Genomic DNA, 14032 nt, shown 5'->3' with positions numbered 1-14032 from the left:
GGGTAAAAAAAAAAAAAAAAAAAAAAAGGTAGTTTTTGATGAACGTTTAATGAAAAATTGGTAGTTTTTAATGAAAGTGCCTTTATATTGACAGCCTCTATAGCAAAGACGCATAGAGTGAGGGAACAGGAGCTAAGTGTGCAGCAGGGATGTACATGCATAGAGTCACAGAATCACAGAATGGTTTGGGTTGGAAGGGACCTTAAAGACCATCCAGTTCCAACCCCCTGCCATGGGCAGGGACACCTCCCACTAGAGTAGGTTACTCAAATACATACATACATGAAATGATAATGGTTGTGCAAACTAGCACCTTGCAGCCAGCCAACCTGACTGGAGATCTGTGCACCAGAGGGGAAATGCCACCCTCCAGCTATATGGTAACTGTATCACAGCCCTGTGCACTGACTGGCAGCCTGCATTTAGTCTGGGTGTAAATGGTGACAGTTCCAGAAGTCCCATGCTGCCATTGTGTGTGTGTTGTTTTAGCATGTCACTTCAGAGGAGTCAGGGTGGTAAGCAGACATGTTGATGACATGACTGAAGCTGTCACTGTACTGGCGCTGTGTTCGAGCAAGCACAAAAAAGAGAATACCAGCAGCTGATGCTTTTTTTTTTATAAAAGCTTTTCTGTCTAAATTTAGAAAATTCTTTGCCAAGCCTCCTAGGGATCTTTCCACAGACAGTAGAAGTGCTCATAAATAACCCTGCGCCCTGGTAGCAATACATAGCACAGCCTGGATTGCTGGGATTTCAGCATCCCCTGACCAGTTGGGTACTGTGCAGCTGCCAGGGCTCCGGAGCTGCCTATAATTCAATAACAAATTTCAGCAGAAAAGATTTCTCTTTTTTTTTTTTTTTTTTTTTTTTTTTTTTTAGAATTGCTGTTAACTCTTCCCAGTGCATCATTTCTTCTTGTTTAGTTGCTGTCAATAAAGAAATGAGTCTGTGGGATGAGAAATCTGTACCAACCGCAGCAGCTCTTTGCTAGCCCAGAGACACATTGCTTTCTCACTGGGCTTTCAAGCCTACAGTCTTTAATGTCCTCAGCCAGGTTATGCTTCCTTTTTTTTCTTATTTTTGCTGCAGGTAGGGGAATTCAGAGCTCATGCTGCAGAGTGGACGGCCAACGTCACCGCGGAGTTCAAAGAAACGCGAAGGCGTCTCAGCGTGGAGATCTACGACAAGTTCCAGCGGGCTACCTCCATCAAAAGAAAGCTCTCCGCTGAACTCGCCGTCAACCACAATCAAGACCTGACTCCTTGCAAGAGAACCCTGTCAGTCAACCATCTCACCAGTGAGAAGGACATCTTGCCAGCTCTTACAAAGACGGACAGCATTTATATGAATGGTTTGACGCCGCACTGTGCAGCAGAAGAGATAGCCGTTATTGAAAATATTAAGTAGCTGTGACTTTGGATCCCAGCCCATGAGAAGCTCTTGGCTTAGACTAGCCATATATCTTTTTTCTCCACCCTGTCAATGATCAATGCTAATAGCATTTTATATGTGTGCATGAGTTCCACAGAAACTACAGTCCCGAGTTACCATCACATCTCTTCAAAGACACAAAGATGAATGGCATTTCTGTTATCGAAAGATGCTGGAACAAGCAACGTCTTCTGCCTTTATCTGCCCAGACTGTTTTCCACTTCTCCTAATGTGCCATATGGCCTCAAGAATGAATCACACTTGTTTATGGTAACAATGTAGCTTTGAGGGATCAGTCCTTAAAATTTCAGGGTCTACCTTACTGAGCCTAGGAATGGACCATTTATGGACTACAACACATTTGTAAATGGCAAGAAATTCTTATGCAGCCTTTTACCTAAGAAATTTTTGTCAGTGCCTTATCTTTTGAAGAACCAGAACCTCTACAATTCCTGTATGGTTTTTGTTTGTTTGTGTTTTTTTTTTTTTCTTTTTTAAATGAGGAGTGTATTTCCTTTGAGCTTTCATTCTTCCTGAAATGATGGTGTTTTAAAGGTGTCTGTATTGAAGATACCAACCAGCATGAATGAACGCCAAAACTCAACAATCATCAAATGATGTTCTTAAGCTCTAAATTTAAAGGCACTGCAGTCTCAGAAGTTTCAAACATGTCCCCCAGAAGCATTTTGTTTTACTCAGGTCCAGATGATACTTGTTCACACTGACTTGTAGAATTTGCTGACCCTGTTCGGTCTTATTTTTTCAAGCAGTGTTCAGCAGTTTTTTTCTCTGTGTCAGATGTACCAAAAAATAAAATAAAAAAATCTGCAGCTTATCTATTATTAAGTTATTTGGTGGATGACAAGAGCAAATAAATATGGCTATTTTGAGGAGAGGCAGGAGAGGCTTTTAATTGCTGTATCCTAATAACAACATTCAGAAAACAATGCAGAAAAAAAAATACAGCATTTTTTAACAAGCATAAACCTTCTGCCAGATATTTGCTCTGTGACAAGGATTCTTAACTTCCTCTTTAAACCAAGTCGCACCAGATGCCATATGATATTTTACACAGGAATCCTGCTGGAGTGCTTTCCTGAATGTCACACTGTACAGTGGCTGCCTGTGCCGGAGCTGTGACTAACGTGGGAATGCAATCGAAACTGGTATCACTGTGACTTTGTACATTTCAAATAGAGATGGCTCTGAATATAAGTGCAGGCATGAAGAAGAGCTGATAAAATAGCACAACCTGAATACTGATGATTGTTCAGAAAGGATAGGCTGATGAGAAGCAGATCTAAACCAGACTCTGTGTTTTCTTTACTGGTTTTAAGAAAACACGTTAACTTTAATTTTACGTCCTCTGTTTTGCTTATAGGTGTACATGAGATTCAGAAGAAATGCAGGATGGAATGGATAATTTTACATTCTTTTCTTATGTTAGTCTATTGTAACCTGGCTGTACATAAAATGAATTGAACAGGCCTTAAAGAATAATTTAGGCTCTATGTAAATTAAAAAACAAAAAACATCAAAAAAAAACACAAAAACAAGACTTTGCTGATTGGGCATGATTCAAGTGGCAAATCTTACAGCATCTCTGACCATTAGATAACATGCAAGATATGAATGTTAATGTTTTTGGATGCTTAGCTTGTTTTCTAATAAATATAAGTTAATATGTAAATTCAGTCAATTCAGTGTAAATATCAGTCAGTTAACATTTACAGAGAATATGCTTTTAAAATTAAAGAAGTTCCATGAAACAGCACTGAGCAATGCTCTTATAACAAAGACCCTTGTCTCCCCAGCACAGTGTTCTGAATGTCCACATGGCAAGAGTTCATCTTGCCATGTATAAACTGTGAATTGTAATGAAAAATAAAGTTTTTAATTAAAATAAGCTTTTCTGAATCTCCTGCTTGCTATAACTGGAATGCTGAGAAATCATTTGTGAAACTGATTTTGTGTTTTCACTGGTTAGAGTATAGCAGTTTGCCACCTTCTTTAATTTAAGATGGTTTAGCAATAAAGGCTTGACTCATCCAGCACAGGAATATATTTTTTTCTTGATATTAAAAATAATGCTCTTTGGATGCTGTACCCAATCTTGTGTTTCTTTCTGTTTTGTTCAAAAACTTGGGAGGATGAAGTTTATTCTGTCACATGCTATGGAGCTGCTGGTAATCTCAGAATTTTCACTGATGGAGGTGTGGGATGCTGTGCTGGTGGTAGCCTTGTGCAGAGGTGTGTGAACCAGCAGTCCTACAGGCAGTAACCTGCTGCACCAGAACAGTCATTTTGGCAGTGGATAGTTTACAGTGGCCTCTCTATGTTTTGGCCAAGCCACCATTGACTTGCAGCTGTGTGGTGGTAAGTAAAGACTGATGAGTGTTATTTTATTAAATTGTTCCAATCTGATTTGGATGGGATGTCTCAGTGCCTTTTGGAGGGACTGGTAATGTTTAATGTTTACTGTCTTTGAAAGCAGATATATCTTTATGAGGGTAGTGAGGCACTGGCACAAGTTGCCCAGAGAAGCTGTGGATGCCCCATCCCTGGAGGTTTTCAAGGCCAGGCTGGATGGGGTTTTGGGCAGCCTGGTCTGGTGGGAGGTGTCCCTGCCTATGGCAGGGGGTTGGAACTGGGTGGGCTTTAAGGTCCCTTCCAACTCAAACCAAGGTTAAGTCCTTGGATTGCTCTTATTAGTTTGTATCTATTTACCAACCTATAGCAGTGAGTGCCTATGTGGTTTCTTTAATTTTAAAGAAACTTTCAGTCATTTCAAGACCTGCTGAAGAGAGTACGTTGTTTCAAAAATTTATGACAATATTTGTAATATTAGTATGGATATGCGTTAAATCCATTGAGCATTTATTTACCTTGATTCTTGCATGTGATTTCTGGGAAAAGAAACGTTGTTAATTTATATGTAAAAGCCATTTTCTTTTCTTTTTTTTATTTCTTTTTTTTTTTTCCTTTTTTCTGACTTTAGTATTTGATCTAAAATATCCAACCTTATCAAAGACTTGTCTGTTTGGAAGAATACATTAACAAATAAAATCCTTACTAACTGAAGAAGAAAAAAAGATGCAACAGTCCAGCTGGTGTAAGTGGGTAGAGTCAATATAGGTCTAGAGCCATTAGTGTTATTTCAAAATCTTTTTCTCCCTCTCCAAGTACAGTGATAGATCTGGTAAGGATGGCTAAGTGAATTTACAAAACTTCATGATGTCCATAAAGATCTTGCTTCTTGCTCCTGTAAGAGCAAACTTTTGAATTACAACCCTGGGCCTTTCACGCCTCTGGAAATCCTGTGTAGCTCTCTTTTTCCCTTCCAAATGTGGAGCTACAAAAACAGGAATAAAGACTTCATGAAATTCAACTTAGCCTCCTTCCTCTCACACATATGTGGAGATGTTTTCAGACTATTGGGATGCTTGCTACTTAAGCAAGTTTCTGAAAATTGTATTTCAGTTTGGTAAAGGTTTATTTTCGCTTTTACAGCCAAGCAAATACCATAAAAACAGATGTTGAAAAAATATTTTGAATGATTGATAAGTTCTAGCACATACCGATATGTAGAGGCACATTTGCCACCTAACAAAATAGTTTATTTCTCAATGTAAGAAGAAACGTTAATAAAAAGGATCTGGAATCTGTTGGAGAAGTAGCTAATCTGTATTGGTGGCTGTTGCCTATGTTCTGCCTTGCATAATAATCATTCTTTTTTTTTTTTTTTTTTTTTTTTTTTTTATTCTCTGTTGTACTTTGTATTCTCGGACGAAGTGTCCAAATTGTCTACTTTGGTCAAAGCCTCAATTCTTCATCAGCCCTGCATAGGAGGCAGGGAGACTGAGACTAAGTCACAGAGAATTTGTTCTATGCCCCATCCTTGCTCGAGTAACATGGAAAGAGCTTACTTTTGCATTTCCTCTGTGTGTTTTTTTTTTGTTTGTTTGTTTGTTTTTAAACTCTGGGCTGGCTGTCCCCCTTTTCCAATATTTAGGCAGCCTTGAGGCACTACAGTCTGAGTTGCAAACAGCCTGAAAGGGTCAAAGCCAGAAGCTCACTGAACCTTGTGAAGCCGTGCCTTCCTCTCTTCACCCCTTCCTGAATTATTTTTTGACGCAACAGGAGGAAAGCTGGGGAGTAACACAGGAATCCACAGAAGTGCTAAACCTCCAAAGGGACCAGACTTGAACTCGAATGGACCTTCCTTAGGTCACTAAACAAACTGTGAGACCAGGACAGCAGATGGGAGAAAATCTGGCTTGTGTGCTTGTTTTGAGTTCTTGCTCTTCCAGCATCATTTCTACACCAGTGATCTCTAAACAGGAATACAACACGTCCAGTAGAAGAAGAAATGGAAGACTGCTCTACTTAGTCAATCCTACATGCTCATGACAAGTCTACATATGTATATAATTTTATTTCCTGTGCAGGAAATTTTCCTGTCGGGGAAACTACATATAATGTCGAAATACTGCAGTAATATTTCTAATAAATTACTGTCATACAGTTCTGGGGTAATTACCTTTTTTTTCCTACCTTGCAGTATTGTTTGAAAGGAAAGGTTTTTATATATTTAAAAAAAATATATACATTGTACATGAATTTGTCAAAGTTAAGGTAATTATTTTGTCATAGAAACATGTGTAAGATTTTTGGTTTGTGCTGCCCTGCAGATTTAAAAGAACACAACCTTCCTGGGAACAATATGTTCCATTTGGGAAAAATAGAGAAGATGCTGATTTACTGTTATGAGAAATAAAAAGCTGTTGAGCTACTCATAGATAATAAAAATGCCACCTCTTTAATTTGAACAAGCATTCTGTGCTTTGCCAAATTGTTACAATTATAAGGAGCCTGTGTAAGAATCGGTTATAACAGGTTTATTATACTTTAAAAACTTGGAACACTTCAATTCTAGGACATTGATAATCATGCATTCACAAACTTTCAGAGGATTACATTGAATAAGTTTATGAACAGGCACCTTAGTTATTGCAAAACATCATCATTTTTTTCTTTATATAAACAGCTGATATATTAGCTTATACAGCTTTTTATTTTGGATCCACGTATATGTGTGCTTTCAATGTGCATCAACGTTGTTGTATAATCTTAAGCTGACTAAAAAATCCACTTTGGTAAATTCAATAATGTTTAATGTTAAATTAGAGTTTTGACAATGTAGCTCAATTTAAAATCAGTATATTATAAAAACAATAGACATCACAACTTTTCATGAATTATAGCACTCTCTACATTTGTGATATAATAAATATTTTTTCTTTTTTTTTGGCCTGTTTTAATTGTTTCTGAATGTTCAGCTGTTTTTCTGGTCTAGCTGATATAGACAGATAATTACAGAGAAAACAACTAATCTATGGTTTGTAAATAATACAGTATGACCAGGCTACCAGTATTAGATTTCTTTATGACTGACTTTGGGATAATAGTTTTTGTTCTGTTTCCACTGTTGCTAATTATTGTTAGTAGGATTCATTGAACACTGCATGTACTTTTTTTTTTCTTCCCTGTGAATGTCACAAGAATGTTTATGAATGTCCTCAGTGAGAAACTCCTTGAGAAGGATTTGCTTTATTAACCCCAGTTATTAATTCTAGCTAATGCCCAAGAATATACAGTCAGATTTTCATCCTCCAGAGAAAGGCACGTGATATGCATACACTATCGATCCTTACGGGAATGTACTATTTGCCATAAGTAATAAATAATAATATACTCCAGAAGATGAGCTGCATCCTGAAATGACTTCTTAAATAGCAGTTTAATGATAGCTCTTTTTTTTTCTTTTTCTTTTACTATTAATTTGATTCTTCAAAATAAAACTGTGAGGACAGATGTTTTTCTGAAGAGAAGCATCTTTCACATTAAGTGTATTTTAGTCTACTTTAGCTCCAGGGAGACAGAGACTAACTTTGCTGGATAACTAGAAACATGAATCTATTTGTTAATCATTTTCTCATGGGAACTCATGAGAATCCTGTTGGATCTGCCTTTCATACTAGTCACAAATCTGCCCGTTTTATATGGATTTTGCATTTTATCTACGCAAGAAGTATTGTATTCAGTAGTCATGCATACTAAAGTAGTGTGGTGTCATTCCTAAAGGTTTTTGTTTGTTTTGGTTTGTTTTCCCCCCTCAGATCGTGATTTTGTCCAAAGTTTCTCTTTATTTCCTACCATAATAAATGAGCTGATAATTGAGTACCAAACCCAGAAGAGATATCTGAGTATTACTGGAATTTAACACTTTGAAAGGGACGAATATGGGATTTATGTGCCCACAGGAGGCAGAGTGCATCACTGCAGTGGACAATTCCTGACTGAAGCCCACTAGATCTGACAGGAAACATGATCAAGGGAAGTTCTACTTTAGCATGGCCATATGGCGTGGCACATCCTTCTGCCTAATGTATACAGCATTTAGAATGCTTTATGTCACCTGTGCCTGCTCTGTAGCAGGAGAGAGGAAATTTTACAACTGTAAAGGCACTGTATTGCACACTTGGCCGGGATATTGGCCTAGGAGTCACAGTCTAGGCCCTTCTAGACTACAGGATGAAGAGCCATAAAGTCTGTATGCTTTTTTAATAGAGAATACCTCAGTGGTTTGTAGCGAAAGTAGGATTAAAAATTAGGCTCCACTGCGAAAAGTTGAAGTGGGAGTAATATGTCATGTACTATTGTGCACTTTATAAAGTGGAGGTGGTACAAGCACAAAGACCTTTTCATTTCCCAGTGTCCTTAGAGACTGTCAGAAGAGAGTCAAAGTGCAGTCTGCATTATATCAGCTTACTCTTGCTCTTCTGCAATGCTTTTGCAGGCTCTGAATGTGTACTGCCTGTGAATGTATTACACCCTTCTGGGTGCCAGCTGACTATCAAAGACTGGATAGCTTGAAAGGGGAGAAACTTCTTCTCTTAGTCATACTGTACAGGTAGAGTAATGAGAGAAGATTTACTTTTTCAATATGAAGGCCTTTGAACAGAGTTTTGTGTACAGATAATATTTTGGAAAAAAACACAACAGACCATCAAGACCAGAACAGAGGCCGCAGGTTTGTTTTATCACTGCAGCTGTATGCTGGTTGTGAGCTTGGCCTGTCTTAACGTGCAACACTTTAGTGCAAAATTAGCAGTAGAAGTTGTATGTAGTTTCTACTTGTGTAGGCTGAAAATATCAGAAAACATTTTTTTTGGAAACTAATAAAGAGAAAATTCCTCTGAACTCTCACTGCTGCTTGGTGATAATGGAAGCAAAGTTTAGTTAGGCCTGAAATTAGTTTTTATTGTCAGCATAGAGGGATTACATTCCTGCATTCACACATCGGTTTATACTCTGCTAACCTCAATAAAATTTTTCCATACTTGCTGTTGTTTAACAGAGCCTTCCACAAACAGAGTAAAGGATTACAATGTAGAGTATGTAGGGCCCTTAACTACAGAGCATACCATAAATCTTTCCTCTTTTTCATTACAAATCCAAACCCAGTTACTCTGTACTGAAAAAATGAATGCAGAAATGCATAACTAGCTACAAAGATGTGTCAAAAGTACTTTCCTTTCATTCTTTCTTTTAATTTTGTTTCTGTTTGTCTGTAGGCTATAGTTGCTTCATGCATTTTTATGTTTTCTAGTGACATCTTGCATAATAAATGTAACTCATTGAAACAAATTAACGTACTGTATGACTCTGGTGTGCACATTTCTGATCCTATTAGAAAGGAATAACACAGTATCAGTGCAGGTGGAAAGGTTTATTTATGAAAGAAACATATAAGGAACTGTAAATGTGTACTAAGCACCTGTTTGGTTTTTTTGTTTGTTTGTTTGTTTTTGTTGTGTTTTGTTTTTCTTTTTTAATATACCAGAAATATTGAAAAAAATATGTTGCTGTGGATCTTGTGGCATGGCATGATGTATGAAGAGGACAATATGATCATGTACAGCTCCATGAGTTGTCATTTCCTGCAGCACTTCAGGTAGTGGTTGGGATTGCATGCAACCAAAATAAAGCTGCTTTGCCATCTATTTCAGCTTTTCAGTTTGTCTGCCTGCCAGTGTGGTAACTCTGCAGCTAAAAGTACTTTGAAGTTATGGAAAACTGGCCTGAAAGGATCTGGGGGCAGCTGCAGGGATTACACCATGTTCTCCAGAGTTTATAATCCACCTGTGCTATTAGGGAGCTGTGCAAGAGTAGTTTGATAATTGAAATATATCATCACTGCAAATATATAGCTTTGTAGAAACTGTTTGTGAGCCTCTCTGAGAGAAATAAACCAAAAATGAGTTCAAAGTAGCAGGGGCAATTCTCAGGATAGTAATTATTTCAGGAGCTTCTGATGATCAGTCTGTGCTCTGCCTGTGCTCTGTGTCTGAGCTATATTTGAAGTGAGTGATCCTTAGAGCAGGTCCAGAGCATTACAAATCAAGATACTCTGCCCTTTCCATCTGACTTTCTATCCTTCCATCATCTTGCAGATGATATGAAAAGGCAGAACTAAAAACCATTAGCCTGAAAAATCATTAGCCACAGAATTGCTCCAACAATTTGGCAGAATTCCTTCCTCCTCAGTATTATCTGGCAATGTTCCACAGCTGTGATGCTGTCATTTCTCTCTCCGCCCTCTTCAAAAATTTTTGTTTTAATTTTTTAAATATTTGTTGTGTTGTACAGCAGTTAAAGAGGGGGCTGTGAATTAGGTTTCTGTGCTCTATTCCAGTTCATGGCTGATTCAGAGAGCAGTAACAAGAAACTCTTTAGTATAGTTAACATTGTATTGGGATGTGTCTTTGAAAAGAAAAGAAAGTGTCTGGAACACCTTACACAGAAAGCTTCGTGCATAGTCTTTTGTTTCCTCTTTGCTGCTGCCATTAGTGCCATGTTCATAGCACTTGCTTCTCCTCATGCTTCAGAGAAGTACATCTTTTTTAATTACAATATTAAAAATTGCTGTGTATTTGTGGATTAGGATAATACTTTAATTTTCAACCAATGCATATTAGTGGGAATGATTTGTGGCTATGTAATGAATAAATAGGATCACTGTAGTGATAAGTACAGAAACCACAGATAATATGTTAATTTTGTTTGTCATGTTAATTTGAGAGCACTTTAAACATCTGTCAAGTCACTGTAATGACAAGCATGTAAAATAAAAACCAGCACTTGGGGTCTGGCCTTCTCCCCAGAACAGAGCTGCTGGATTACCAAAACTTCATAGTGTTAAGCTGTAAAGCAGTCCTCATTAAATGTCACAATTTACTAAAAATCAGCAGCCCTTAGAGTACAGACTCTTGGAGAGACTATAAAGAGAAATAGGCTTTAGACCTACATTGCAAGTTGTAACAGTGGTTACCTCCTTATTCCCTTTCATGCCAGATGACAGGAATTATTAATTTACTAAAAGCTATGCTGCCAAATTTCAGCAAAACACTGGACATGGAGCCACTTTGATAAATCAGGTAGCCAGATTCTAGATATGCTTCAGAGGTTCTACTCCTGAGAAATCTGAATACAGGGGCAGGTACATGAAATGGGAAAAGATACAAGAGAAAGTATAAAACAAAAGCTTTTCTTTGAGCGTTGCTACCAAGACTCAGAAGCCCAGGAGGCAGAGTCTTGTTTTTTTCATCAAAACTGTTGCTGAAGGAAATGTAAATAAGCCTGCTTCCCATGAGAAGGCTGTTAAAGGGTTGTCCTTCCATCTGTGCAGGGTATCAGGCCATAGTCTCACCTCCGTACCTCTTTGACTAACTGTGCCCTAGTCCCCTCCCAAAGTATGGCAAAAAGAGGACAGTTTCTACCCAAAGGAACTGAAGGATTGGGCAAGAAAACATATAGGATGTGTGGAGATAATTTCAGTGCTGTGTGCCTCCCTTAGTTTCTAAGATTTAGATGCAGTATTGTTTAAGTGCCTGTTCAACCATTTGTTAAATCCCCTTCTTGAAATTATACTTCAGTCTAGTTCCTGAATAGAAGCAACACACACACAAAGTTTTCTTGTAGCTTCTCATTTACTTGTCCTATTGAACCTCACATATAACTATTACTACTGCTTAGGCTCCTACAACCCCCAGGGTAACATTATCTTTAGAAAAAGGTAGGAGACCAGGACATCGCAGGAAAGGGCTTGCTTTAAATCAACCAGAAGTCTTAGTAAGTATTCATAAAAGCACAATTTTTTATTTTTTTTTTTGCAGTGAGGGGGAGCTTAATAAAAATGCAATTAACTGTAATGAAATTGCTAATATGCCCAAATGTTCATTCATCTTAGCACTTGAGGCTACAAAATCAAGTCACTCACATTGAGTGTATGTTTACTGACAGAAGCTACACACTCAGCAGTAACTAACATTGGCAAAGGAATTAAGTACACCAGAGCTAGCATAAAATGAAAATGGAGCCCTGGCCGTACGAAATGTGCTGCTCTGCTAACACACCCCAAGAAGGACCCACCTTTTTTCATGTGACACAGAAGGCATTTCCTTCAAATTGTAATAGGGGAAAACTGACATTCCCTACTTTGCAGAGCAGCCAAACCTTCTAAAGCTGTATTTCCACTAAGAGTGCCTGTCCCATCTTTGTCAGTCTTGGTTTATCCCAAATGTAGGAGGACAGATAGGCTGGCAGATGAAGTTACAACTGTATGTTTTGTTTTGTTTTTTAATAAATTGGGCTATGAAAAAGAAGTGGATAAAAGGGGAAACAGCTTCACCTTCTGCCTCCCATGATGTCAGTTCTCAGGTTGTCTGAAGATCTTGTCACAAGCTTCAAGCCACCAGAACAATGGTCGTAGGTCATGGTATCACTTTTCTAAAAGGAAAAAATGTACCGAAAGAATGTTTTTTAAGGCAATCTTCATACATATGAGATCCACTGAGGAAAGGGCACAATATAGATACATTTTGGTTTGTGAATCCTGTGGAGATTATGTGCACACAAGAGACAAACTCGGTATATCATGGGGAGGGATTGATCCATTTTGCCTTACCCCACTTTTGAGTGACTTCCATGCAGCTGAATTCTTTCTGTGTTTAAATAATCCTACCAACTGCCACTACTTGTTTGCTGTAGAACAAAATTAGCATGCTTTAAAATAACTTCTAACCCTCAGCTTTATTATATTACAGAAGTTTCTTTCTAATTCATAAGATCTCAAGTTTAAAATATCAGGCTTGACATGAAAATATCTGAAATGGCAGAGAACGAGAACAGACAGAGACTTCTGATCAAAAGAGTGAATGCCGAGCTTTTCGGCTAACATGAAAGACTAATTTCTGAGGTGATTCTTAATAATTGATGCCTTCATTTGGTATAGCTCTGAGATTTAGGTCCAATAAAGAATTTATGTACCTAAAAATAGTCAACACAGAACTTAATTTCCCATAATTTTGTCCCCATACAGAGACACAGAACCCTGTACATGTAATTGAGGCCCTGGAGCAACACAGCAAGTTTCCCAGATCAGCAGAGAGGGGCTGAGGATTATCGCCTCAGCCTGCCCACAATTAGCAGGGCTGTATGTAACTCCGCTAACGATACTGGGGCCATTGCAGGGGAGCTGAGGTCTCTTCTGCCATCTGATAGAAAGCAACAGGGTTTGCTAAACCACAAGCTGCAGTTTCTTTCAGCTCCCTGCTGAATCTTCCTGTCTAGATGCAGTTAAAAAAGGAAATTTTGAAAATAAATGCAAGTGTTACAAAGATCTACCTGAGGACGCTGAGATGTGCTTCTTCCCAGTCCTTGAGCTAATGTTACTGAGGTGTTTTTTTTCTTCCCAAAGCATTTAGCAGGACCATTCAATGTGTAGTCAGAGAAGGTGAAGTAGATTCTGCTGCTGGACCTTTTTATACAATAGTTCTTGCCCAGCAGCTCTCTGGGAAATTGAATTTCTTTAGCTGGAGGGGAGGAGTTCGCACATCCCTGAAGAGCAGCTGAACTATGGGGCAACAGGTCAGGCTGTCAAAATAGGATTTTTACTCCTCCTGCTTGAAAATGTAGTGGTGTGCAGCACATCATGGAGGCAAGGAGATGAAAGCCCTGCAGCTCAGGTGCTGCTTGGTCCTAAAAGCTGAGCCTTTTTGCTGACCCACATAAAGCAAGGTGATGGAGAGACAATCAGTTTTGGGGATGGAGATCAGCAGCCAGCCCAGTGGACTTCCAGCCTGGGAGAGGTCCCTGGGTACTAGTCTGAGTCTGGTTGCTTCCAAAACATAGCTCAACTCCAGAAACCCGGGACCTCACTGTTGAACTTCTTTCTGAGCACTCAGGAAAGGACCCTGGTGGCTGAGGAGAGCAAAGGACATCGTAGGGCCTGGGCCCTGCCTGAGTGCTTTGGGTTTTTACTTTTCGATAAGTTTTTGAGCTGCTCTGAAAGCAAGGTAGGAGACAAAAGAGGTTACTCTGGAGTAGCTGGACCAAAATGATTTGGCCAAGCCTTCTGGTCGAAGAGGTTTTGTGATCTGCGGCAGGATGTGGCTGAGGCCTCATCAGCCTCCGCCCCTGGCAGCTGTGGTGGTGGAGGTGTTATCAGGTGCTGATAAGGCCTCCTAGGTTCACTGGG

The 14032-nt window shown here is 38.8% G+C and overlaps 1 protein-coding gene across 3 annotated transcripts in view; it reads left to right on the top strand.

The window, feature by feature from the left end:
* The window catches only part of KCNK2 (potassium two pore domain channel subfamily K member 2), a 125932-nt gene extending 122595 nt beyond the window's left edge, over positions 1–3337 (top strand). For all 3 annotated transcript variants that reach the window (XM_050709901.1, XM_035561067.2, XM_035561084.2), the window contains one exon: positions 1090–3337. In XM_050709901.1, the coding sequence (XP_050565858.1) occupies positions 1090–1407 (318 nt within the window). In that variant the 3' untranslated portion in view covers positions 1408–3337. The remainder of the gene's footprint in view (positions 1–1089) is intronic.
* Positions 3338–14032: the final 10695 nt, after the last annotated feature.

Source organism: Cygnus atratus, chromosome 3 (genome assembly GCF_013377495.2).
Source record: "Cygnus atratus isolate AKBS03 ecotype Queensland, Australia chromosome 3, CAtr_DNAZoo_HiC_assembly, whole genome shotgun sequence".
Classification (NCBI taxonomy): Eukaryota; Metazoa; Chordata; class Aves; order Anseriformes; family Anatidae; genus Cygnus; species Cygnus atratus.
This window is presented reverse-complemented; position numbering and strand designations above follow the sequence as displayed.